The sequence below is a fragment of the Panicum hallii genome, chromosome 7 (assembly GCF_002211085.1).
Source record: "Panicum hallii strain FIL2 chromosome 7, PHallii_v3.1, whole genome shotgun sequence".
NCBI lineage: Eukaryota > Viridiplantae > Streptophyta > Magnoliopsida > Poales > Poaceae > Panicum > Panicum hallii.
In genome coordinates this window covers 13634112-13658715 of record NC_038048.1, presented here as the reverse complement: position 1 = coordinate 13658715, position 24604 = coordinate 13634112, and the positions used below count along the sequence as shown (strand labels likewise).

The 24604-nt window shown below is 48.5% G+C and overlaps 1 protein-coding gene across 1 annotated transcript in view; it reads right to left on the bottom strand.

Annotated features, from left to right (window-relative positions):
- Nucleotides 1–789: 789 nt before the first annotated feature.
- The window catches only part of LOC112900496 (homeobox protein unc-4 homolog), a 36330-nt gene continuing 12515 nt past the window's right edge, over nt 790–24604 (bottom strand). The window contains exons 2-5 of the mRNA XM_025969356.1: nt 2426–2840; nt 2112–2327; nt 1836–1919; nt 790–1009 (exon numbers count right to left, since the gene is read on the bottom strand). Coding sequence (XP_025825141.1) covers nt 1008–1009; nt 1836–1919; nt 2112–2327; nt 2426–2840 — 717 coding nt within the window. The 3' untranslated portion in view covers nt 790–1007. The remainder of the gene's footprint in view (nt 1010–1835; nt 1920–2111; nt 2328–2425; nt 2841–24604) is intronic.

The following is a 24604-nucleotide window of genomic DNA, read 5'->3' as shown; positions in this document are numbered from 1 at the left end:
CCCAAGGCCGGTTGGAGCGGTCAGGCCCGTGATGGTCCGGCCATCACACGTGGCGGCCCCGGACCTCTCTGGGGAGTCCGGGTCCGCGGGGGCTACCCGAGAGCTCCCTTGCCTTCCATGGCACGCGGAGGTCCTGGTCCTCAGAGAGCTCAGGGAGGGTCCGGGGACCATGGTCCCAGCTGTCAGGCCTGAGACGTATGCCACGTCACCCAGGAGACGTGGGAGAGGTCACGCATGGTGATACGCTAAGAGTCTGGACACCCTAGCAGGAAGTACCCCTGTCTGTATGTACCGACAGTTGGGTTCTTGCAAAACCAATTACATCGTTGGATACACTAAAAAAATATGTTAATCCATGATGGTTAAATTTCATCATAGATCATTGAAAAACAGTCATAAAACAGTATTTATGACGATCTCAAATTTCGTTATGTATTGAGCGTCACAAATTCCACCATTTTTAATAAAATCATCACAGATTAGCTTAATCCATGACGTTTTGAAACCATCATAAAATATTCAAAAGCCCCCGCAGCCCAGCCCAAGCCCAACAAAAGCCCAGTTTTAGTGAAGAAAATAAACATCATGGATCGCTACCTAGTGGATAATGACATGGTTGCTTATGTGGATGATGATGTGGCTGCTTACGTGGATGATGACATGACTACCTACATGGACGACAGTGTGGCTTTGTGGCTGCCTACATGGACGACAACGTGGCTGCCTACGTGGACGACAACATGGCTGCCTATGTGGATGACGATGTCACCACATTTCCAGCCCACTAGATGTACAGACCATAAAAAATTCTGGCCCACCAAGTTTAATAAGTTTTTCAGCCCATTTCATGATTACAATTCCAGCCCATGGATCTCATTTGATGTGTGACATCAAATACAATAACTTTTCATCTAGTATTACATCAAATACAAAGTCTTTCTTCCAACACATCACGTACAAGTTTTCATCCAGCAAGAGCTTTAGTTCAGATCTAATTCTCCAGTTTTTTCTGAAATTAAGAGAACAAATGTAATATCAGTATTTATCACAGGAGCTTGAATCTAGTAAGAATATGCAACTTGTTGCCGTGCAGAACAATAAGGAACGGAGAAATCTTTAAGATGGCGGGTACGAGCAATCTCTTAAGGAATTAAATACTAGTAACAGGGAGCACAAGGCAAGCTATACTAATAACAGGGAACAGAAGAACATTGCATGAACAGAATTGCAACTCCTGCTTTAAATGAATTGCAGTGCTCCTGCTTTAACTTAAAAAAAACTTAGGCTAGTGGTATTAGTCAATCATTTCTCTTTTTGCCTCTGTGGATTTTGAACAAGTAATAAAGGAAGCCAAGTTCAAACTTAGCATAAGGCAGACTAGTAAATTGTATGAAATCAATAGACAAACTTGTGGTTTCATGTCATCGAGCACTCAACAATTTGCAAAAATGTTGCACATACACTCATACTGAAACTCTTACATTGTATCCTAGTCTGAAAAGGCAAAGGTACTCCCATGGAACCTTACCAATGCATATCCATGAGACAACTGAATATGCAGATAATAAAACAAAGAAGCTGCAGATAAATGTAACATGTAACATTTGTGTTTGACAAAGGCCTAGACAAGCATCTAGCACTGTGTACAAAACACAATGCTGCAATAAAAGAAGAATAAAAAGCTACCTATTCTTCAAATACTACTTCAGTGCGGAAACATGTTATCATTCTGGAAGCTCGCAAGTCACAAGGATGCACACCGAGATTAAGCTACTACAATGACAGCTTCTCAAGGAATCATGCTTTCATGCAATAGACATTTAGAGTTGACATACAAGGATAAAAAACAATCAGATCTGGAATATAGCATGGAAACTCAAGCTCTTGCCCGGGAATAACAACTGGGAGGCACAGAGTACCTGAAAGAATATAAATCCATATGATAAATCATTCTTTCAGTGCAGATCACAAGTTCATTTTTCTTGAATGAATCTTAAAAAATAATGTACATTACTCTTTAGTTAGTGTACTGATCTGCAAAATAATATCCTTTCTATCCTAGCAAGGCATTTCAGCAAACAGTTGGGGCACAGAAAGGAGGAGGATAGGACCTGAAGGAGTTCCCGTTGGCAAGGGAGAACCCCAGCATTTCCGGCCTGATGGCATAGTCTCCAGGAACGACTCACGCAGGCTCGATGGCGTAGTCTCCGGCGACGTGGACGAAGGAGGGAGACGAGCAGGTGGCACCACTCCCGCGTAGGCACCGGCGTGCCCGACGGAGGCGGCATCTGGCCATAGAAAACCCAGCGCCCCCGAGACCCGACGCCCTGGGAGGAGCACCACGGCAGGGATGCAGAAGGTCAGGGCATTGGTGTAGAGAGAGAGAGAGAGAGAGAGAGAGAGAGAGAGACACACACACACACACAGAGGAATGGGGTCACCGCAAGCAGCAGGCCTGGAGCCCCTGGATCACTTCCCGCCGCTGGATTGGAGAAGGAGCAGCGGGCGGCGTTGGTGGCGGAAATGCGGCCGGCCGCTCGATGTGAGGAGGATGAGGACGCAACCTCCAGCGCCGCGCCCAGCCTGCAGGCGGAGCTCGCCCAAGGCGCGGCCGCCCTCACCTGGCGCCGCCGCGGCACCAGACCCTCATGGCCTGGTGCTGGCCGCCACGCGTGGCTGGGAGTCGGAGGAGCAGAGCGCGTGGCGCGGGCACAGGAAGGCTGAGGAGCAGGGGGCGGGCCGCGAGGAGCAGGGCGCGGAGGAGCTTGCGAGTCGGAGTAGCAGGCACGGGAAGCGGGCAACCGGGTGTCTCTGGAGAAGGACGACGGGGAGAGGAGGAGCTAGGGTGTTGGCGGATCTGAGGAGACGGGAGAATCGCCGCGGACCTAGGGTTTCATTTGGCTGGCTATTTATGCGTCTACGGATCATCAAAATTTGGATCCGAATGGACTGTCGGGAGAAGTAGGGCCCTGGCGGAAAACGGCTCTATCTAATTTTCCGGTCCGTTTAGCGTCTTTTTTTTATTGCACCATTATAAATTAACATATAAAAATAACTATTTTATGTACACCAACTAATTTTTTATATGTATAATACTGCATATAGGTGGCACCGTAGAAGTTTCAATAATTTTCTAACTCACTTACTGGTTTAAATAAATTTATGTGAGTTTATTGAAAGTAATTGTCAGATCCGGGGCTACGGGGCTCTGTACATAACGTAGTTTAAACATGGTTAAGAGATAAAGCCCGTCTTATCTCTTATTTATATTGTTTTCTACTCGTTTGAGTAGGAGATAAAGCTAGTCGGTATAGAAGGAAACTACCAGAGTTATATCCGGGTACGATTCCTTGGCTAGTATTGACTAGATCCATGTAACCCTGACCTCTCGAATATATAGGGGGGCAGGGACCCATTCAAAACACAACATCAATACCCAAGAGAATAAAACCACCATACAGGACGTAGGGTATTACGCACCTCGCGGCCCGAACCTATCTAAATCTTGTGTTCCTTGCACCTTCGAGTTCCTGATCTTGGTGTCTCCTCACCTAAATTTACCACCTTGGGTATACCCTTCGGTGGGCAGCCAGTAAAACACCGACAGCTGGCGTGCTAGGTAGGGGAGCGCATCGAAGATCCACCGGCGAACTCGATGGTATCTTTCCGGTTCACCAGGTCAGTACCTTCCTAGGGTACAACATTTGTTTTTGGTTCGTGGGTCTGCGTCGCAGATGGTGCGGGCAGTTTTCGTTGATTCCTCGTCGACATGAAGCCAAAAACCCCCGCGGCGGGTTCTCAAAGCGACCTCGACAAGTTCGTTCATGATCTTGACGATTTGTCAATTCATGGGTCCGCTACGAGGATCGAGGAGGAGTTTGCTTCCGGCGCGACTTCATCCGGCGCTGCAACAACTTTCCTTGGGTTGGACTTGTTTCAATCTAAGGACTCGCGTAGCTGATCACGACTCGGTCTGCGTGATTTGGCCACTGATCTTCAGGAGGCCAACATCTCCGAGTCCTCTCCACATTGGAGAAGGACTTGGACTCTCTACTCCAACACGGAAAGCCCGAAGCCACCGCTCATCGGGGGGCTTCGGGTTGTTTTGGTGCCAACGGTCTGATGATCACCTCCACTCCGGAGGGGCGTTTCGTACATTGGAAGGGCATGAAACTTTCTGATCTACACGAGGCCGAAGACCGACTTGTGGCACACCTCGAGCCTTTGCCTTTTCAAAAGGGCAGGCCGTTAGCCACCGTAGTGGAGGAGTCGATCGAGCTAGTCGACGCGAGCTCTGACGAGCTCATCTCACGCTAGGTGCTGATGACGGAAGAAGGTGAGGATGATGGCAACTTGCCCATCATTGAATTTTATGCGATATCTAAAGATGAGGCCACAGCCAACACCGGCGACGAGAATGACGCCGATCATGAGGCACGGAGGACCCAGAACAGAGCTCGCGTAGCTCGCCGAAGGAGGGTCAATGAGCACATGCGATCCATGCATCGCGAGCTTGACGCCGAATTCGCTGCCATAAGCGAGCGGGGCTTCAGGACTCCGGTGGCCAACATCGCTAGGGTTACGGCCATACTCGAGCGCAGTAACGATCCGAACATGCGTCAAGCACTTCGTTACATGCAGAGGGCCTTGATTCAGCTTGATCAGCAAAACCCGGCATCTACCCTCAGGGAGGAGCGCGTGGGCGAGAGCCGAAGCCAGGCTCACAGCCGAACGGCAGGCGGCCATCCTCGACCTCAGCGCAGCAACAACGATAACGCTCATGGGAGTCAGGCCCCTGGCGGGAGGCAGCAGCTACCTCCAGGAGGTAACCCGCGACAGGCCAATCATCGGCCTCCTCCATAAGATCTGCGCCAGCGCATCAATGAAGGCCGCGATGCACGGTCCATGATCGATTCCAGGCGTAAAGTGCGCGAAGAAGTCGAGACAGAAGGTACTGACTGCAGCGACCGTTTCCCAGCTTTCTCCGCACGGTTCAGCAGTTACAAGTACCCTGAGGGCTTCAAGCCGATCGGCATCACCAAGTATGATAGCAAGCAAGCTCCTCAGCAATGGCTACGTTGCTACTCCACCACCATTGAAGTCGCAGGGGGCTCCAACATCACCAAGGTCATCTACTTCCCGATGGCTTTGGACCCTGCGCCGCTCACGTGGTTGGAGAGCCTCATCAACAACTCGATCGACTCCTGAGAGCGGTTCAAGAAGGTCTTCATCGACAACTTCCATGGGGCGATCGCTCGTGCAGATACTCGTCACGATCTTGCCCAATGTAAACAGGAACGTAATGAGCTTTTACGGTCCTATACATGCTGTTTCTTCGATGTCTGCACCATTATTGCGAATATCCTAGAGGAGGACATCATCGACTGCTTCTACAAAGGCATCACTAACCCAGGCATCTATAGAGACTTCGGGCGGAACAGACCGAAAACTGTTGCGGGGCTTCATGACATGATGCACGACTGGTCCGAGCAGGAAGAGAAGATGTGGGAGCGGTTCCCGAGGCGCAATGATAGTAATCTGAGGTGTCCTCATGACAACTTCAACAACAAGAGCCAGCAGGACTATTCGGGTCCATCCCGAAAACACAAACCAGATGATCTCATCGCGGCTGTGGATTGTTCCTCGCGAGGCAAGAAGTCGACGACGCAGGAGGAGTTCGAGAAAATCCTGCAGAAGAAATGCCCATGGCATCCAGGTGCCAATCACGCGGTAATCGATTGCTACCATCTCCGGAGGACATTCAGCAATGTCGGTGGTGGCAAGAAGAACAAGAAGCCAGTGGACAAAGAACCCGAAGATGATGACCAAGAGGACCAAGGGCGCAATATGAAGTTCCAGGATGCTTCAAAGACCGTCAACGTCATCTTCGGGGGAGATGGAGACTTCGGTTCCAGGCGGGAACAAAAACTGCTTCTTCGGGAGATCATGACCGTCGAGCCGGCGGCACCACGACCACTCCGCTGGTCAGAGGTGCCCATCTCATTCTCCCGCGATGATCAGTGGACAAGCTTTTCGGAGCCCGGTAAGTTCCCCCTGGTCCTGGATCCGATGGTGGCAGAAGTCAGGCTCACCAAGGTGCTCATCGACGGTAGGAGTGGTCTCAACCTCATCTTCACCAGCACTTTGAGAAAGATGGATCTAGACTTCACAGATATGCTGGTTCCAAGCAAATCTCCTTTCTACGGCATTGTCCCAGGTAATGTGGCGCACCCACTTGGCATGGTGGTTCTTCCAGTCACCTTCGGCATGAGGGAGAACTACCGCACCGAGTTCATTAAATTCGAAGTTGCTAACTTCGAATCTTCTTATCATGCCATACTGGGCCGTCCGGCACTCGCCAAATTCATGGCGGTGCCGCATTATATTTATCTGCTTCTTAAGATGACAGGATAAAGTGGAGTACTCACTCTCCGAGGCAACTTGAAGAAGTCATATGATTGCAACCTGGAGGTGATCCAATATGCTTCGACTACATGTGTGCCAGATGCTACAGGGGAAGTACTCGCGGCCGCGCAACCGCTCTCCCAAGCTGGGCTGGAGATCCCTCCAAGAAAGGCTAGCAAGTCTAGCATCCAGTTGACTGGTGACGTGGCCCTCAAGTCGATCCAGCTCCAGAAGGGTGACTCATCTAAGGCCGCCGTCATCGGCGCGGGCTTAGATGAGAAATAGGAACTCGCGCTCGTCAGTTTCCTTCGGGCTACCCGAGACATTTTCGCGTGGAAACCAGCAGATATGCCAGGGGTGCCCAGGGAACTGATCGAGCATAGTCTGAATGTACACCCACAGGCTGTGCCCAAGAAGCAACGCCTTCAAAGATTTGCTCACAACAAGTGTGAAGCAATTAAACGAGAAATAGTTAAACTTCTCGCGGCTGGCTTCATTAAAGAAGTAATTCATCTAGAGTGGGTAGCTAATCCCATCCTTGTAAAGAAAAAAGAATAATGAATGGAGAATGTGTGTTGACTACACCGATCTCAACAAGGATTGCCCAAGGGATCACTTCGGGCTACCGCGCATTGATCAAGTCGTCGACTCGACGGCGGGTTGTGTACTCCTCTGCTTCCTTGATTGTTATTCAGGGTATCACCAGATTGCACTCAAGGAGGAAGATCAAATCAAAACTGCGTTCATCACTCCGTTTGGGACGTACGCCTACAAAACTATGTCTTTCGGGTTGAAGAATGCAGAAGCAACCTATCAACACGCGATTCAGATGTGCTTTGCCGATCAGCTACATCGGAACGTTGAGGCCTACGTGGATGACGTGGTCATCAAGACCAGGAATCCCAACGGCCTAATTACAGACTTGGAAGAGACGTTCAGCAGGCTATGCAGGTTTTGGTGGAAACTCAACCCAACTAAATGCGTTTTCGGAGTACCATCAGGGAAATTGCTCGGGTTCATCATCAGCAACTGGGGAATTGAAGCCAACCCTGTGAAGATTTTGGCCATCACTGATATGGGTGCTTCGGCCACAATCAAAGATGTGCAGAAGCTAACAGGCTGTATGGCAGCCCTGAACAGGTTCATATCTCGGCTCGGGGAGAGAGCACTACCCTTGTTCAAACTCCTGAAGCGCCAAGACAAGTTCCAGTGGACGGAGGAGGCCGAGCGAACCTTGCATGACCTGAAGCATCACCTTCAGTCTCCTCCAGTCCTTACAGCACCATTGCCGGGACAAGATCTACTACTCTACATTGCGGCAACAACTTATGTTGTCAGCAGTTCTATCATAGTCGAGTGCAGCGAGGAAGGCCATGCATTTGGGGTGCAAAGGCCTGTGTACTTCATCAGCGAGGTACTCTCCGAATCCAACGTACGATACCCGGCAGTTCAGAAACTTTTATATGCAATTCTGATTACATCAAGAAAGTTGCGCCATTACTTCGACGAATACAAGATCACTGTGATTACGGATTTTTCGTTGGCGGATATTCTCTATAATCAAGATGCCACGGGGCGTATGTCAAAGTGGGCAGTGGAACTGGGGGCTTTGTCTATCGACTTCAAGCCACACACTGCAATCAAGTCTCAAGCTTTAGTCGATTTTATGGCTGAGTGGAGGGAGAATCAAATTCCAACTCCAGTCGACAAGCCAGAGTACTGGACCATGTACTTCGATGGGTCTCTTAAGCTCGATGGCAGCGATGCTGGAGTTCTATTTATTTCTCCAAGAGGTGAACAATAGAAGTATGTCCTCCAGATCCTTTGGGAGGTATCCAATAATGAAGCCGAGTATGAAGCACTCCTTCACGGGCTATGTTTGGCGATATCACTAGGCATCAAGCGACTTCTTATATATGGTGATTCACTTCTAGTCGTTCAGCAAGTCAACAAAGAGTGGGACTGCAACAAGGAGACGATGGACGCTTATGTACAAGAAGTGCGCAAGCTAGAAAATAAATTTTCTGGCCCGGATGTTCATCATGTGGTACGGGAGCATAATGTTGGCGCAGACATACTGTCCAAGTTAGGGTCTACTCGTGCACAGTTCTAGCGGGAGTCTTCGTCCAGGAGTTAAAGCAGCCATCCATCAAGTCATCACCTCATGTAACCACCGATGCGGGCCTTCAACAGCCTGATCGGGAGGTCATGATGCTGGGAGAGGACTGGAGAGAGGCTTATATCGATTTCATCCGGGATCACAGACTACCAGTAGGGATAGACACAAGAAGCGCAGGGGCAGCTCGTGTCATGCGCAGAAGTAAGGGGTTCGTCCTAGTTGACAACAAGCTTTACCGGCGTGGCGCTCGATCAGGTGCCCTCATGAAGTGCATCACGAAAGAAGATGGCTACGACATATTGCGGGAAATACATGAGGGCGTTTGCGGCAACCATGCAGCTTCACGAACGCTGGTGGGGAAAGCATACAGAGCTGGTTTCTGGTGGCCCACCGCAGTGTCCGATGCTGAGAATCTTGTGCGGAGATGCCAAAACTGCCAATTCTTTGGCAAGCAATCTCACATCCCAGCTCACAGTCTCATCACCATACCGCCATCCTGGCTGTTTGCTTGCTAGAGCCTTGATATGATTAGGCCCTTCACAACGGCGCCAGACGGTTTCACCCATGTATTGTGGCTATCGATAAGTTTACCCAGTGGATCGAGTACAAGCCGATAGCCAAGCTCACACCAGATCGAGTTGTTGATTTCATCTCTGATATCTTGCATCACTTCCGCTTCCCGAATACCATCATCACGGACCTGGGATCAAACTTCACGGCCAACCAGTTCTGGGAGTTCTGTGAAAATACGTGCATCGAGGTTAAATATGTCTCTGTCGCACACCCAAGGGACAATGGTCAAGTCGAGAGGGCGAACGACATGATAATTGATGGCCTCAAGAAAAGACTCTATGATGAAAACAGCAAGAAAGGAGGAAAGTGGATACACGAGTTGCCACATGTTATCTGCGGGCTCCGGACTCAGCCGTCCAAAGCCACAAGACAAACACCATTCTTCCTCATCTACGGCTCTGAATCTATCTTGCCGGCCGACATCATGTGGAAATCCCCAAGGGTTGAAATGTACAATGAAGGCGAGGCAGATGAAGCAAGGCAGTTAGAGCTCGATTCTGTCAAAGAGGCTCGCTGCACCGCTCTTGTTCAGTCAGCTCAATACCTGCAGGGGATCCGGCGATATCATGATCACAATGTGAGGGAACGGTCGTTCAATATAGGTGATCTAGTCCTACGCCGCATCCAAGACGAGTCTGACTTACACAAGCTCAACTAAAGGTGGGAAGGCCCGTTTGTTGTCAAGCAGTTTACAAGACCGGAGTCGTATCGACTACAATACCCCGAGGGCCAAGATGTCCCGAATTCTTGGAATATTCAAAACCTGCATAAGTTCTACCCATGAGGAAGCGTGCGGGGATAGCTGTTCTCCGGATGCCTAGGCGGCCTTTTTCTTCCGAATCAATTTGGAGGCTACATGTCACAAAATTCGGAATGTAAATTTTTTTGTTAACAGACGAAGGCTCCGGCCACGTTCATGTTTTATCGACTTCATGTTATAAGTTTTGGCAGAGGCTACGGCCATATTCATGCTTTATATGAATCGACTTTCGTCGTGACCTTTGATGGTCGCTTGCGACGATGATCGCATTTTTCCCAACAAGTTCGATCCGTTCGATTGGTTTATGCCTAACTTGTTGGATGGGCTCGCATAAGGAGCTATGTCGACTACACCCAGAGTCGTTGCACTCGGGGTAATTTTGATTTCTTGCCAAAAGCACGGCAGTCATGCGATGATGCTCGCGTTCTTTTCTAACAGGTTAGACCTGCTCGCTCGGGTTACACCTAACTTGTTGGACGGGCTCACACGAGGAGCTATGTCGACTACGCCCAGAGTCGTTGCACTCAGGGTAATTTCGATTTCTTGCCAAAAGCACGGCAGTCACACGATGATGCTCGCGTTCTTTCCTAACAGGTTAGACCTGCTCGCTCAGGTTACACCTAACTTGTTGGACGGGCTCACACGAGGAGCTATTTCGGCTACGCCTAGAGTCGTTGCACTCGGGGTAGTTTCATTTTTCTTGCCATAAGCACGGCAGTCTCGCGACGATGCTCGCATTCTTTCCTAACTGGTTAGACCTGCTCGATCGGATTATATCTAACTTGTTGCATGGGTTCCTACCCGGAGCTCCTACGACTACTTCCAGGGTCGCTGCACCCGGGGTAGTGTCTACTACTTAGCCTTTAAATCTGGATGACAATTCGATAAAGGCACATGCAAGTAGAGACATCAAATACGAATATATATACAAGGAAATGAGTACTTGTTTTTACATCAATCCTGCAGTACACTTTTTACTATTTGTTTTGCTACAGGTTGGGTTTCATGGAGGTACAGTTGAATTGTTCTTCGGAACACTCCGCAGCCACACCCTGCGCAAATGCATCTAGTCGAGCCTCCGGCCAAAAGGATTTTACAAAAGAAAGAGCGTGGCTAACACACGCGACCGGAGCTTCGGTGATGAACTTGACGACCTTCTGCGGCGCTCCGAGAAGTTGCTCCAGCAAGGGCCGCTCGCCTGCTTTGCCATCTTCTTGCAGGTCCACGATGTCCACCAGCTTCTTGGCGGCTCCCCTGAGGTCCTCCACCTCTTTTAGCCGCTGCTCCTTCTCCTCGCCTAGTGTCTTGATCTGCCGAAGGCAATCGGCGAACTGTTGTTCAGTGTCGGCGATTACCTTCTGCAGCTTCTCGACGTCATTTGTACGGCGATATAGCATATTCTGCGGTGAAGATATTTTCAGAATCTAAGATAAATTGTTAAGTGGAAGTACTCAAGGGAAGTAAGGGCTTGCCTTGGTATGCCTTCTTTTGTTCCTTGAGTTGTTCCTCGAGATTGCGCAGATTGTTCTTGAGGAGCCACGTCTCTCGAGTCCGCTCTTGCTTCAGCTTGTCAAGTTCTCTCCGAAGATAGATGTTCTTCGTCAGCTCTTCGGATATGCGTTTGTCCTTGGCAGCTAGCTCCTGGTGGCCACTCACGACCGCTTTCAGCTTTTCAGTCTTCTTTTGTGAGTGCTTGATCCAATTTTGCATAAGGGGGGAGATTAAGACAAGCAACTCGGCAACGTATACTGGCAGAAGAGTAATCATGTCTTACCAGGATAAAATCGTACAACTCTTTGGAGGCCTTCTTGAAGGTTTTTATGTTGTCGTCCATCAGCATTGGATCATCCACCAGATCTGTGGTGATGATGTTCTGGTATCCGCGTCCGGCCATTAGGAGTTCTCCAGGGCTCCTTGAGGTCCCTGCGGCTTCTTCAGTGGATGGCTGTTGGGCACCTGCAAGTCAAGATGCATTCAGTACATAATGTCTATGGTCTAAGCCGCTAGCCGTGGGTGGTCAGTCACTTACTTGTGCCATCCATAGGAGCGGCTTCAGTGGCCTCGACTTGTTCCTCACCACCAGCCCTGGCTTCGGCTTGTTGGGGCTTGGGGGGTGGCAGGTCGGGTAGCGTTGTGTCCGCCTCGGGGCTGGCTTCTTGGGCGTGGGCTCCTCTGAGGCTGGTGGCTCAGGGGCTGGGGCAGCTACGGCAGGTTTCGACTTGCGCCTTATCTCACTTGCAGACCTAAGGAAGCGCTGTGATGTTATTGCACAAGTTGAGATGAACAGGATGTTTATTGTGCAAGCAAATATCTATACTTACAGCGAAGACTTCTTCATGATAGCCTTCTTCACTCTCAGAGCCTCCGGCGTCTCAACCACGGTACTCGTTGCTGGCGGTGGGGTCACATCAGCTGGTGGCACGGTCCCCGCCACGGCAATGGTAACCGATCCTGTCGCAGAAGCTGATCGATCCATTCCCACCTCTTGGCGTTCGGGCTCGGGAGGAGAAGCAGGTGGACTGCAAAAGGATAATGTCAGCGTGCAATAATACCGATATATGACAAGGCAGGAAATTCATACCTGGAGGACTCGACTACTTGTGCTTTCCATTTGCGCACAACTCGACGACCCTGCAGGACCAAAGGCAGAGTTTCGGTCAACTCCACGGATGGTCCGGGGGAGTTGTCCCTTCTCGCCTCCCCTTCGGCCTCCCTTTCTGCTAGGGGGCTCCCGCTTTCCATGATCTCACTGCCCGGCAGTGCCTCGGCTGCTCGAGCTCTCTTCACTTCAGCTGCGGCACTGGGGAGAAGGTGCTCCGGTTGAGGGATGTCGGTTTGCGGAGGGTAGCTCCGGTACAACTCTGTGTGTCCCTACAGAAGATTTTCAGTTAGCAGTGGCAGAACAGAACTAGTTTTCAACACAAAGTAGTCGAATACTTACCGGTTTTGGAGGATTTTGTGCCGAAAATAGCTGCGGGATGTAGGGAACCGCGTCCACATCCAGCAGCACTCGCCTGACCCGGATGAGTGCGGCGTCATCAGACAGTTCTTCTGCGCACATCCGAGAGGAATCTTTAGCGCCTATGTACTCAAAGCCTAAGGTATGGCGTTGTTGGGGTGGCTGGATCCGGCACTTGAAGAAAGAGAACATTACGGATGCTCCGGTCACCCCTATTTCTTTGTGAGCTGCTATGATGGCTAGCAACTCATCAACTTGGTCCAGGTCTACTCTGGGGAGCTCGGTGTTCCACTCTGGCCTCGCGACTGGTGGTTTGCCGAATTTTTCAGGAATTTTTCAGGAATTTTTCAGGAGCATGTTTTCCGATGTAGAACTAGTGGTTCTTCCATCCAGGAATGTTGGAGGGGAATTTACAGGAGAGGTACCTATCGCCAGCTTGCTGTCTAAGCTGGATGCCGGCGCCTCCTACAATGGATAGATTTTTGGATGTGGGTTGTGGTTTTACCCGAAAAAGGAAGCGGAAAAGATCCCAATGGCATTTGATTCCGAGGAAGGCTTCACAGAAATGGATGTAGATTGCGATATGGCAAATAGAATTCAGCTTGAGTTGATGGAGTTCAAGCCCGTAGAAATAAAGAAGCCCACGGAAAAAAGAGCAAGAGGGGAGGGCCAGACCCCGTTTGGCAAAATGGTAAAATATGACGATTTCATCTATATTTTCCATGGGGAAAGGTTCGCGAAAAGAGGGACGCCAGTTGACAAGACTCTTGTCTTGGAGCAATCCCTCGGAAACAAGTTTATTGAGATCGTTGATGGAGAACTTACTGTGAGTCCACTCCCTGGCTGGCGGCTGCGCCTCCTTCTTCTTCCCATCCTTCTCAGATCTCTTGGGCGCAATTTCCAGATCTGCTCGCCACGAGTTGCTCGGGGGCTGCAGGGAAAGGGGTGGGAAGATTTGGTTGGATTGGGGCTCTCCAAGAGGGAGAGGGCAGAATGCGGCTCTATTTGAGGGATTTGGAAAGTTCTTGGTGGATTGCAGATTGGAAGCACAGTTTTTACTTGGTGTTACCGTGGGGTTAAATAATCAGCGGCTGGATACAGTTTTACTGTTTCGAAGTTGAAGAGTCATTTCAGGGAATATTCGGAAGCTGAGGGGTCATTTGGTGGATTGTTTAGATAAAATATTTGTTTAATCATTTTTTAGGGTTAATTGTCCTGAAAAAAGGGGTTTTTCGAATTCCAGATCTAACTTCCATGATTTGTACCATCACACCAGTTATTTTTCATGGGGACATTATTTCACTGCATGCCACGACTTTGGGATCCTTATTTCCAAACCTGAGAGATTTGGACTCAAGGCTCGGGGGCTGCAGGATATGTGGCATCGACTACTTATTTTTTTGAATTTATTTGAAAAGTAAGTAAGGAAGATTCAAGATTAATGCAACCCTCAGTTTGATTCTCCGATTCAACCTGAGGCTCGGGGGCTACTCCATATGGAGTGCGATTTTTCAATCGCACACCATACTAAAGAAGTAATTCGGGGCATAGCACCTCATAGCTTCGATGCAGCCAAGAAAGTACTCGAAGAAGAACTTCAAGATAGAGCTTCAAGAGAAGCCGAAGACTGCTTCGAGGGTACTCGAGAAGCCTGCAGTACTCAGCTACGAAGAGCTCGGGGGCTTATCATACCCGAGGCTACGGGGCTGTGTACATAACGTAGTTTAAATAGGGTTAAGAGATAAAGCCCGTCTTATCTCTTATTTACGTTGTTTTCTACTCGTTTGAGTAGGAGATAAAGCTAGTCGGTACAGAAGGAAACTACCCGAATTATATCCGGGTATGATTCTTTGGCTAGTATTGACTAGATCCATGTAACCCTGACCTCCTGGATATATAAGGGGGGCAGGGACCCATTCAAAACATAACATCAACACCCAAGGGAATACAAACCACCATACAGGATGTAGGTATTACGCACCGCGCAGCCCGAACCTGTCTAAATCTTGTGTTCCTTGCACCTTCAAGTTCCTGATCTCGGTGTCTCCTCACCTAAATTTTCCACCTTGGGTATACCCTTCGGTGGGCAGCCAGTAAAACACCGACAGTAATGTATCTCAAATAATACTTAAAAAAATTTAAAATATATTTTTGTTGTCGGTCAAAACCCACCGGCGAGCAGCGACAGGCAACACGAGGAGCCGGGAGGCTTCCGGGACTGCTGGTGGGCCCCGGTCCCTCGGTCAACGGCCTAGAAGTCCGGCACACGCCCTGGCTTGGTGAAGTGCTAGGCGTGCCACCTGACCTATACCTGATCAGGAAGGTGTAGAAACCATTCGTCAGCTATTTTCCTACGTACACAGCCGAATTAAACATTAGTCCGAGCCGTGATCGGCTCTGACAACGACCCAGATCAGCCAAAGAAGCCGATGGAATCATTGTACTAGATTGGACCTTCAGGTGCCTTTCAGAATCGGCTGAAAGAAGCCGATTGCTACATTTAATAGATCGGATCTACTAAACGTATGAACACTTAATATGAATCCGATAGGAGAATAAAAGCATGTTCTGTAATTGCCAAGCCAATCCAATCTGCAACGGTAAGAGCTCTCACTATATGACCGGAACATCCTATGCATGGTTAAGCCTAACGAACATGAAAGATAACAACATGCTAACCCAAAAAGAGGCTTAAAAACCAACTTAACAAGTCAATTCCCGGAACAATCCCTTGTGAGGTTACCATGAGGCACCAAACATGCAGCCGGAACATTCAACCCGTTTGAAGGGCCTAATCATACAGATATTAAACCAATTCCTTGTAACACAAAGAACTACCATAACAGATTAGATCTACTAAACGATAACAGAACAAGGCGCTGCCCTTGCACCCGAGATCGCGTACAAGAGGAGCTAAACGATTACGAGCAGCAAGCAAAACATGGATTTACTATTCAAAACCAATACAGCGTTATAATCGTTTAAGATAACTAGTGTTGCTCGCCATCAAAAAACGCTTCAGTACGAGAAACACAATGATAAACAGATAAAAGCAACACTGCTCCGACCATGTGGAACATGATCGGAGCAGCATGACGATTACCTGGAAAAGCCCTTGAGGAAGGGGTGGCGAAGCGCCGAGAGTTTGTTGTCAATGATTGATTCTTCCTTTATTGAATCTCACGATACATATTTATAGTCCGGAGACTTGATCTTTTCTAACTAACCCTAGCTGATTACAACACAATCTTTAACTTACTATTTTTAAACTATCCTTAGATACACGGCCACCCTGACCCTTGACACGTTCGCACAGAGGCCGATTGGCAGACCATTACGATGATTTCTTTCAGCCCATGTTGCTTTCGGCCCATCCCTTGGCCCAGTCAAATTATGGCGATAACACATGCCCCCCTAGTTTTGGCAATGATAATTCTGAAACCATTGCCTCCTCGACTTCTTGGACTTGTGCATGCTCATACCGCTTCCATGCCATTAGATGCGGCCCTTCGACTTCCAAGGCCTATACGCGCGCGCCGCCTTCCAATGCTGTCGGACGCGACCTTTCAACTTCTTCCTCAGGAATCGCGATAACACCACTTCACCTTCCATCTCTGCCTTTATAAACTGTTATCGGCGGATTTGTTTCTACCCATCTTCTTCCCCCGTGCATTAGTCGCATCAGCACACTCTGCATCCCTTGACAATGGTTTCTCTTTCCTCTGTTTCCTCCAATTCGCCTTCGTCTTCTTCCATAATCTCCATCACTTCTCCTGACTCCAACACCTCCAGAGAGGCGACACCGGAGTTCAATCCAATAGCTTCGTATGAAGCTCATGCTCCTCTGTATTGGGACGCAGAGGAGTGGGACTACAACACTTGATCAGAGGATGATGAGCCCTTGACCGACGATGAAGACCTCCAGATTCTCCTTCATGGGAACCTGGACGAAGACGACGATGAAGATTCCTAGGATGATGACCTCCTCTCTTTCTCAGAAGAAGATGCCAAGGAGACTTCCACCGACGACGACTCAGTAGCAGGAGGATTCTTGCGTGGCAGATCGTCGACTTCAGAAGACACCGGGGATGCCAGCGATGATGGCGGCGACGGCAACAGCACCGGCAGCAATGATGGCAGCAGTGGTGATGACACCAGTGCGTCCCCCCGTACAAACGCCGCAAGATCTTAGGGACTTACTGGTGGTAGTTCATAGGGTCTTCCTCCATCGTGCGCATAGCCGGTAGATCGGCTTCTTTTGCCATAATTTCTTGTAAATGAATCCTTTTGTTTCAGTGATCCAGTGTCTAGAAATCCATTTTTTTAAAGTCCGATGGCATCGCATCGGCCTCTTTTCTTGAATTGCTATATCCAATCTCAAACTTTCTTTATTCTGGATAAGGAAATCCCAAGAACTCGAGTACCCTTCAAATGATCTTGTTAATAACAAGAGTACTCCGCAGTCGACTTCTTTGCCAGCTGTTAAATCTCGATCCCCAATCAGGCCAAAAAATATGAGAACCCCGAAGATCCTGCAAAGAAGTCGAACCTGTTCTTTTAAGATCAAGAGACATCTGCAATCATCCTCTCTGCTTCTATCGAGACCTAGGATTTGCAAGGCCCGATTATTGCTCCTAAAGTCGATGGTTTAACATCGGCTGTTCAAACTTCAGCCCTATGCACAGACTGGCGCTGCTTCTTTCTTTACGGATCTGACTTGCTTATCTCATCCCATCTTACAGCCTGATGTACTGCACCGGCTTCCAAAGTACTCGATAGATGCTAACCTGCAGTCTAGTATACCACGAGATACCGATTAGGCAAACTTGAGGTGTCACAAAGTACTCGACTATATCCACTTGTAGCCCGATGTATCACATCGGCTTCCCTCATAAATACCCTAATTGGGTTAATCCACAGCCTGATGCCTTACATTGGCTTCATTACTCATCTTCCCACATGCTCGGGAAATATTTCTTGAGATGCTGACCATTGACAGCCACCGGAAATTTCATGCCATCCAATTCTTCGAGCATGTATGCATTCCCTGGCAGAGCTTGATCAACTCTATAAGGCCCATGCCAATTCGGAGAACATTTACCATATGCCGCATCCTTAGTCCCCAATGGTAGCACCGCTTTCCACTCTAAATCCCCAACTTGAAATTCCTTCGGTTTAACCTTCTTGTTGTACGCGCGGGCTACCTTGGCCTTATTTTCTTTGATCTTTTCCAGCGACCAAAGCCTAAGTTCTGTAATGTCTTCCACATTGTCGCTCATTAGTGCTGCATATTCTTCAGCAGTTAACTCATTCTGAAACTCGATCCATCTTGAATCGGCCGTAATTTCCCATGGCAATATGGCCTCCTGCCCATATACTAAATGATATGGTGAAGTTTTTATTGCACCATGGCATGAAATGCGATAAGCCCATAACGCTTCCGATAATACTTCATGCCAACGCCGTGGATATTCATCAATCTTCCTTTTGATCAGCTTGATCAAGCTCTGATTGGACGCTTCGGCTTGTCCATTTGCTTGGGCATAGTATGGAGACGACCTGATCAATTTAATCCCCATGTCGGCAGCGAACTTTTTGAATTCATCAGATATAAACACCGACCCTCCATCCGTTGTAATGATCTGAGGAATCCCAAACCTATGAATAACGTGTTCTTTGACGAAATTGATGACGTCCCTCGATGTTACTGACTTCATAGGAACAGCCTCTACCCATTTGGTAAAATAATCTGTGATGGCCAAAATAAATTGATGGCCCTTACTCGATGGAGGATTAATCTTACCGATCATGTCCATGCCCCAGCCCCTGAATGGCCAAGGTTTGATGATAGGGTTCATTGCTGATGCTGGTACTATTTGTATTTTTCCAAACCTCTGACAGGCCTGGCATCCTTTATAATACTTGAAGCAATCTTCCAGCATATCAGTCCAATAATATCCCGAGCGCCTGATCAACCACTTCATCTTGTGGGCTGATTGATGAGTACCACACGTTCCTTCATGGACTTCATGTAGAAACCGATTGGATTCAATCGGCCCTAAGCACTTAAGCAGTAATCCTTCCAGAGTCCTGTAGAACAAGTCGTGCCCTATCAGGACGTACTTCATGGCTCTGTAGCGTATCTTCTTAGGTGCCCCCCGAGCCGGATCCTTCAAGTAATTGAAGATATTGGCTCTCCAATCCCCCTGATCCAGTAGGTTTATTGGAAAATTAGCTCCATCCGCCGTGTCCTTGTAACCGGAAGCCATCCGGGCAAGATCATTGGCCTCAGAATTTTGCACCCTTGGTATCCAGTAGAAGTTTATATATCTGAACTGGGTCATTAGCTCCCGGCATTGTCTCCACAAGGGAAACAACAACTCGCTCTCACATCGGTATGTCTCCATGAGCTGAGAGATGACCAGCTTTGAATCCCCAAAAACTTCTACTGCTTCTGCTCCAGCTTCAAGAAGTAACTCCATACCTTTGTGCACTGCTTCATACTCGGCTATATTATTGGTACAAGGTGTTGGCAATCTGATTGAAAAGGAATATGTTGCCCCCCGAGGCGAGACGAGCAAGATACCTATGCCAGAACGATCTCCACAGACCGACCCATCAAAAAACATTGCCCATGCGCGGATGGAAAGCGCCGATATGTCTGAGCTAGTCCTTTCTGCAACGAGGTCAGCCAGTGCCTGCCCTTTGACTGCTTGCTGATAAATGTTGGCCGTGGCTTATCCCCAGGACCAATATCGACTTCTTCCAGCTCGTTAGCAGATGTAAACCCGTATCCTAGCTTCCCTTCATCCATCAAGTCGATACTGCAAATAAACAAAGAATATGAAGCAGAATGATTTGGCCGATCGCAGGGATCGGCCGACTTGTTCGTTGCATTAATACATATTTTCTTACAATCACATGGCCGGCTGCTCGAGCAGGCCTCTTTGCGATCATTATAACAATATAACAGGGACAACAAAAACAACTCGATTTTATTTCTTGGAGGCCGATCGCAGGGATCGGCCTTTCCAGTTACTTTCCAATCTACTCCGTAAGGCCAGTGGATAAGACCAGCCTCACCCCATTTTTTGTAGCTTCCACGGGGTCGCAGCCCTCCAAGCTGATCCCTGAGATCGGTTCCTGGTCCTCTGTGTCCCAGACACTCATGGCAGCATGTGAAACTTCAACAGAGTCATCCACGTGGACCACTTCTACTTCATTTCCGTCCCATTGAATCAGACACTGGTGCATTGTGGATGGGATACAACAATTGGCATGGATCCAATCTCTCCCAAGCAGAATGGTGTATGATCCCTTGCTGTTGACCACAAAAAATGACGTAGGGACGGTTTTACCTCCTACCGTCAAATCCACGCTGAGGACTCCTTGTGCCTCTGAAGTTTGTCCGTTGAAGTCACTTAGCGTGATATTGGTTTTGATCAAGTCCCCAACAGAATGCCCCAACTTGCACAGCACTGAATACGGCATTATATTAACCGCTGCTCCTGTATCGACTAGCATCCTGCTGACAGGCTGGCCGTTTATATACCCCTTGAGATATAACGCCTTCAGGTGCCTGTAATTCTTTTCTCGGGGCTTCTCGAAAATGACTGGTCATGGCCCCAAGTCAAGTTGAGCCACTGGCACCTCCTCATGTCTTGGTGCATGAAACTCTGCAGGACGAACGAACACCATGTGTGCATCAGCCGATGTCTTCACATCGGCTTTCGACTTCTTGGGTCGCCATACCTTCTTGGAAGAACTCTCTGCTTTTTGAGGGTTGTGAACCTTTTCCGCCAAATCTGGCCACGCCTTCCTTAATGTCTCTAAGTATTGGGCCTCGGCTTCTTCCAGGCTGCGCAGCCGCTGTACCCTCCGCTTCTGGGACCGGTTGAGCCCATCAGGACACCAGTATGGTCGGTGATACTTGTCCTCCTCACCTTCTGAATCTCCCGCTGTATGTGTCAGCTTGTTTTGTTCATGGTGAGGTTGCCCTGGTCCCAAACGCTGAAAAACCGAGGCGCTTATTATATCTTGCTTCTGAGAATTGCATTCTGGACAATCCTCAAGGGTAGGTAGTGTTTTCATACCGGAATCCCAACAATATTTGAAGAACGGGCAATGCCAATGATCTCATGTATCCTCTCGCTTCCTGAGGCGTTTCTGTAGGATCGAGATGGCGGACTAGAGGAGGGGTGAATAGTCCTTTCTAAAACTAATTGCGCCAGCTAACCGAAACTTATGCGGAATTGAAACTATTCGCTTAGCCAAGACTTCACCCCTCTAACTATGACTCTAAGGCACTTCCAAAAAGATCCTACACAAAGCAAATGGAGTGCCAAGCTAGTAAGAGCTCTCCTAACAATTCTAATGGGCAAAAGCACAAAGCCAAACCTAAGCTCACTAGATGCTCAAGAATAAGGATACACAATACAAACTCAAGAGCTCAACTTGCTTAGCTACACAATCTAAGCAAGAGCAACTAATTAAACTACACAAGCTAACTAGTTACACTATGATCTCTACTTCTAGCTACACAAGCAAGAAGATGATTAGCAAGCTACACAAACTAACTAAACACTAGAGAGCAACTACACAAGCACAAGATATATATGAATGTAAATACAAGGCTTGTGATTTGGAGAATGCAAACCCCCGAGAAGAGTAGACAAGATTGACACGGTGATTTTTATCCCGAGGTTCACTTGGTTGCCACCAAGCTAATCCCCGTTGAGACAAGCTCCAAGGTTGCCGCCGATCCTCTTGCTAGTGGTGACTCCCAAGTCACACTCTCCCACGTGGAGTGCTCACACCGAGCTCTAGCACATGATCCGGATGAACCACTTGTTGCTCTTCACGTCTCGCTCAACTAGAGTTGCTCTTCGTGGCTCCCGCGGGGTGAGCACAATACCCCTCACAATCTCTTCTCCGGAGCACCACACAATCTTCTTGCGGGCTTCAACGGAGCCTCTTCCCACCAAGCCGTCTAGGAGGTGGCAACCTCCAAGAGTAACAAGCACACCGGCTTGCAACACGATCACCTAGTGCCACTTAATGCAATCTCTCAAAGCAATCGCACCAGAATCGCTCTCTCACTCAATCGGATGATCACTATCAAGTTAGAGTGAGTAGAGGGCTCTTAAGCACTCTCACACATGGACACCAAGTCCCCAAGGTGCTCAGCACCCTCAAATGGCAGGCCACACTCTCTATTTATAGAGGGAGGCCCCAAACTACCCGTTACACTCAAATCCCGTGAAAATAGAGATTTCGCGGACTGTCCACCTCACAGAAACCGGACTGTCCGCCATTCAAAACCAACGGCTAGAACTGCAATTATTATGTGTCAGAGTCGACCGTTAGAGCCCCGGGCGGACTGTCCGTGCCCCTGGGGCGGACTGTCCGCGGTTCAAAACTTCGAACCAACCGATTTGCAAATGTCTCTGACTAAATCTGGAAGTGACCGGTGGACTGTCCGCTCCCCATGGGTGGACTGTCCGCAGTTTAAAAAGTGAGCACACACAGAAACTGTAGTGTTTCTATCCCAGAATTTTCAGTAGGAGGCGGACCGTCCGCCCCCAAGGACCGGATGGTCCGCAGTTTATTTTGGACCACCAACAGAGCTAAAAACGGCTCTGTTAGAGCTCATCCGGGATAACAGCGGACCGTCCGCCCCCCATAGGCGGACCGTCCGCAGGTCTATTTCCAGCAGAAATGTACCTCGGTAAAATGGCCATAACTCTTAGCTCCGATGTCCAAATTAGGTGATCTTGGACTCTATGGAAAGCTAATTCAGAGGGCTACACAACCCAACTGAATACTTGGTCCAAAACACAATGGATCAAAGCAGTATTCTACTCCAAGAGACAACCTAATTTCCGAAGAAAACCGAAAAACCTTTCTTGCTTCCCAAAGTTGATCAACATCAACTCCAACTCTTTCTCCTTTGCAAATGTACCAACACCACCACGTGAACAACACCATGTGCATATGTGTTAGCATTTCACAATCATTTTCAAAGGATTTTCACTTGATCTCACCACGCCACTCGATCCTAGCAACATCACAATGTTAGATCGCTCAAGTGGCACTAGATGACCGATATGCAAACAAGTTTGCCCCTCTTGATAGTACGGCCATCTATCCTAAATCTGGTCATGCACTTCTCTACACAACCTTTGACCGGTGAAATGAAATGCCCTACAAGTCATACCCTTGCCTTGCGTATTTCATTTCATTTTCCCAAATGTTGATGCCACACAAGCACCAAATTCCATCAAGCCTTTTGATCATCTTCATAAGTCAACACTTGGCTTGATCTTTCTTGAATGATATGATCCACTCCATATCATCACATGACCTCTTTGGTCCATCGATCTTGACCTTGCTCGCTCTTCACCGTTGCCTCGGTCCATCGGCGCTAAATCTTGCCCAAGCTTCACCGCCTCGCGGTCCCTCGCTTCAAAGCCTTGACTTGCCCTTCTCCATTGCAACCGGTCCATCAAGCCAAGCCTTGTCTTGATCTTCTCCATTTTGGTCACATAACTCCATGTTATGTCTCATATGCAATGAGCTCCTCGATCACACTATATGAGCATAGCATCAACCCTTAGCCATTTCTCCTCCATGGCACATGTTGCTCATACTAGTATCTTTGTGTGGACTAATCTCCTGTGTATCTCAACATAAACACTTATTAGTCCACCTAAGTTGTCACTCAATTACCAAAACCAAACAAGGGCCTTTCAGTTTCCCAGTGCGTCGCTCATACTCTTCTTCTTCAGTCTCGTGTTGGAGATGCTGTTGATACTGATACTGGTATTTCCTCAGGAGATGAGAAGAAACTGGCCGTTGATTTCTGACATGCCTGACCTGTTCTTCGGTGATGTAGCCTCTTTCTTCTTTTTGGGGCCGATCGCGGGAATTGGCCTCTTGCCTCGTATGCTGACGTGATGCATGCCCTGCCATGTTGATACCGAACGTGAAATCCAGCTGACGACGCGTTGATCGGTCGTACCCTTCCACCATATTTACATTTGGGAACGGTTGAGTATTGACCTTCATGGCATACTGTCCTAAAATTAATCGGCCTTGTTCAATGGCCAATTGTATCTGTCGTCGGAGCTCCTTGCAGTCATTGGTGCCATGGGTGAAAGAGTTATACCACTTACATTATGACCTCCCCTGGAGCTCCTGGGCTGTTGGGATCTTGAAACCTTCAGGGAACTTCAGCTGCTTTTCCTTCAAAAGCAAGTCGAATATCTGCTCGACTTTACTTACATCAAAATCAAAGCCTTTTAGAGGGCCCTGTTGTTTCACCCACTTGCAGGGCACAGGCTTTGCCCCCCGTGCCCACTCTACAACTGCAATCTCCGGGTCATCCTCGGAGTCTTCAGAATCTTCAGCGTCAACCATTATTACTTGACGTTTGAACTTGTCTTGGTACAATTCTGGGTGACGTTGCTCATATATTGTCATTTTCTGCACCAGATGAGCCAAAGAGTTGAACTCTAGCTGGAAAACTAGATCTCTGGTCGGTTTTACCAATCCCAAAGTCGCTAATTTGACTGCCTCCTTCTCTGAAATTTGAATCGAGTAGCATCGATTCTTGACTTTCCTGAAACGCTGGATATAATCCGCCACTGTTTCTCCTTGCTTCTGGCGGACCTGTGCCAAATCAGCAATCCCAGCTTCTGTAGCTTCTGAACGATATTTTACATGGAATTGTTCTTCTAGCTGCTTCCAGGTGCGGATAGAATCAGGGCCCAATGACGTGTACCATCCA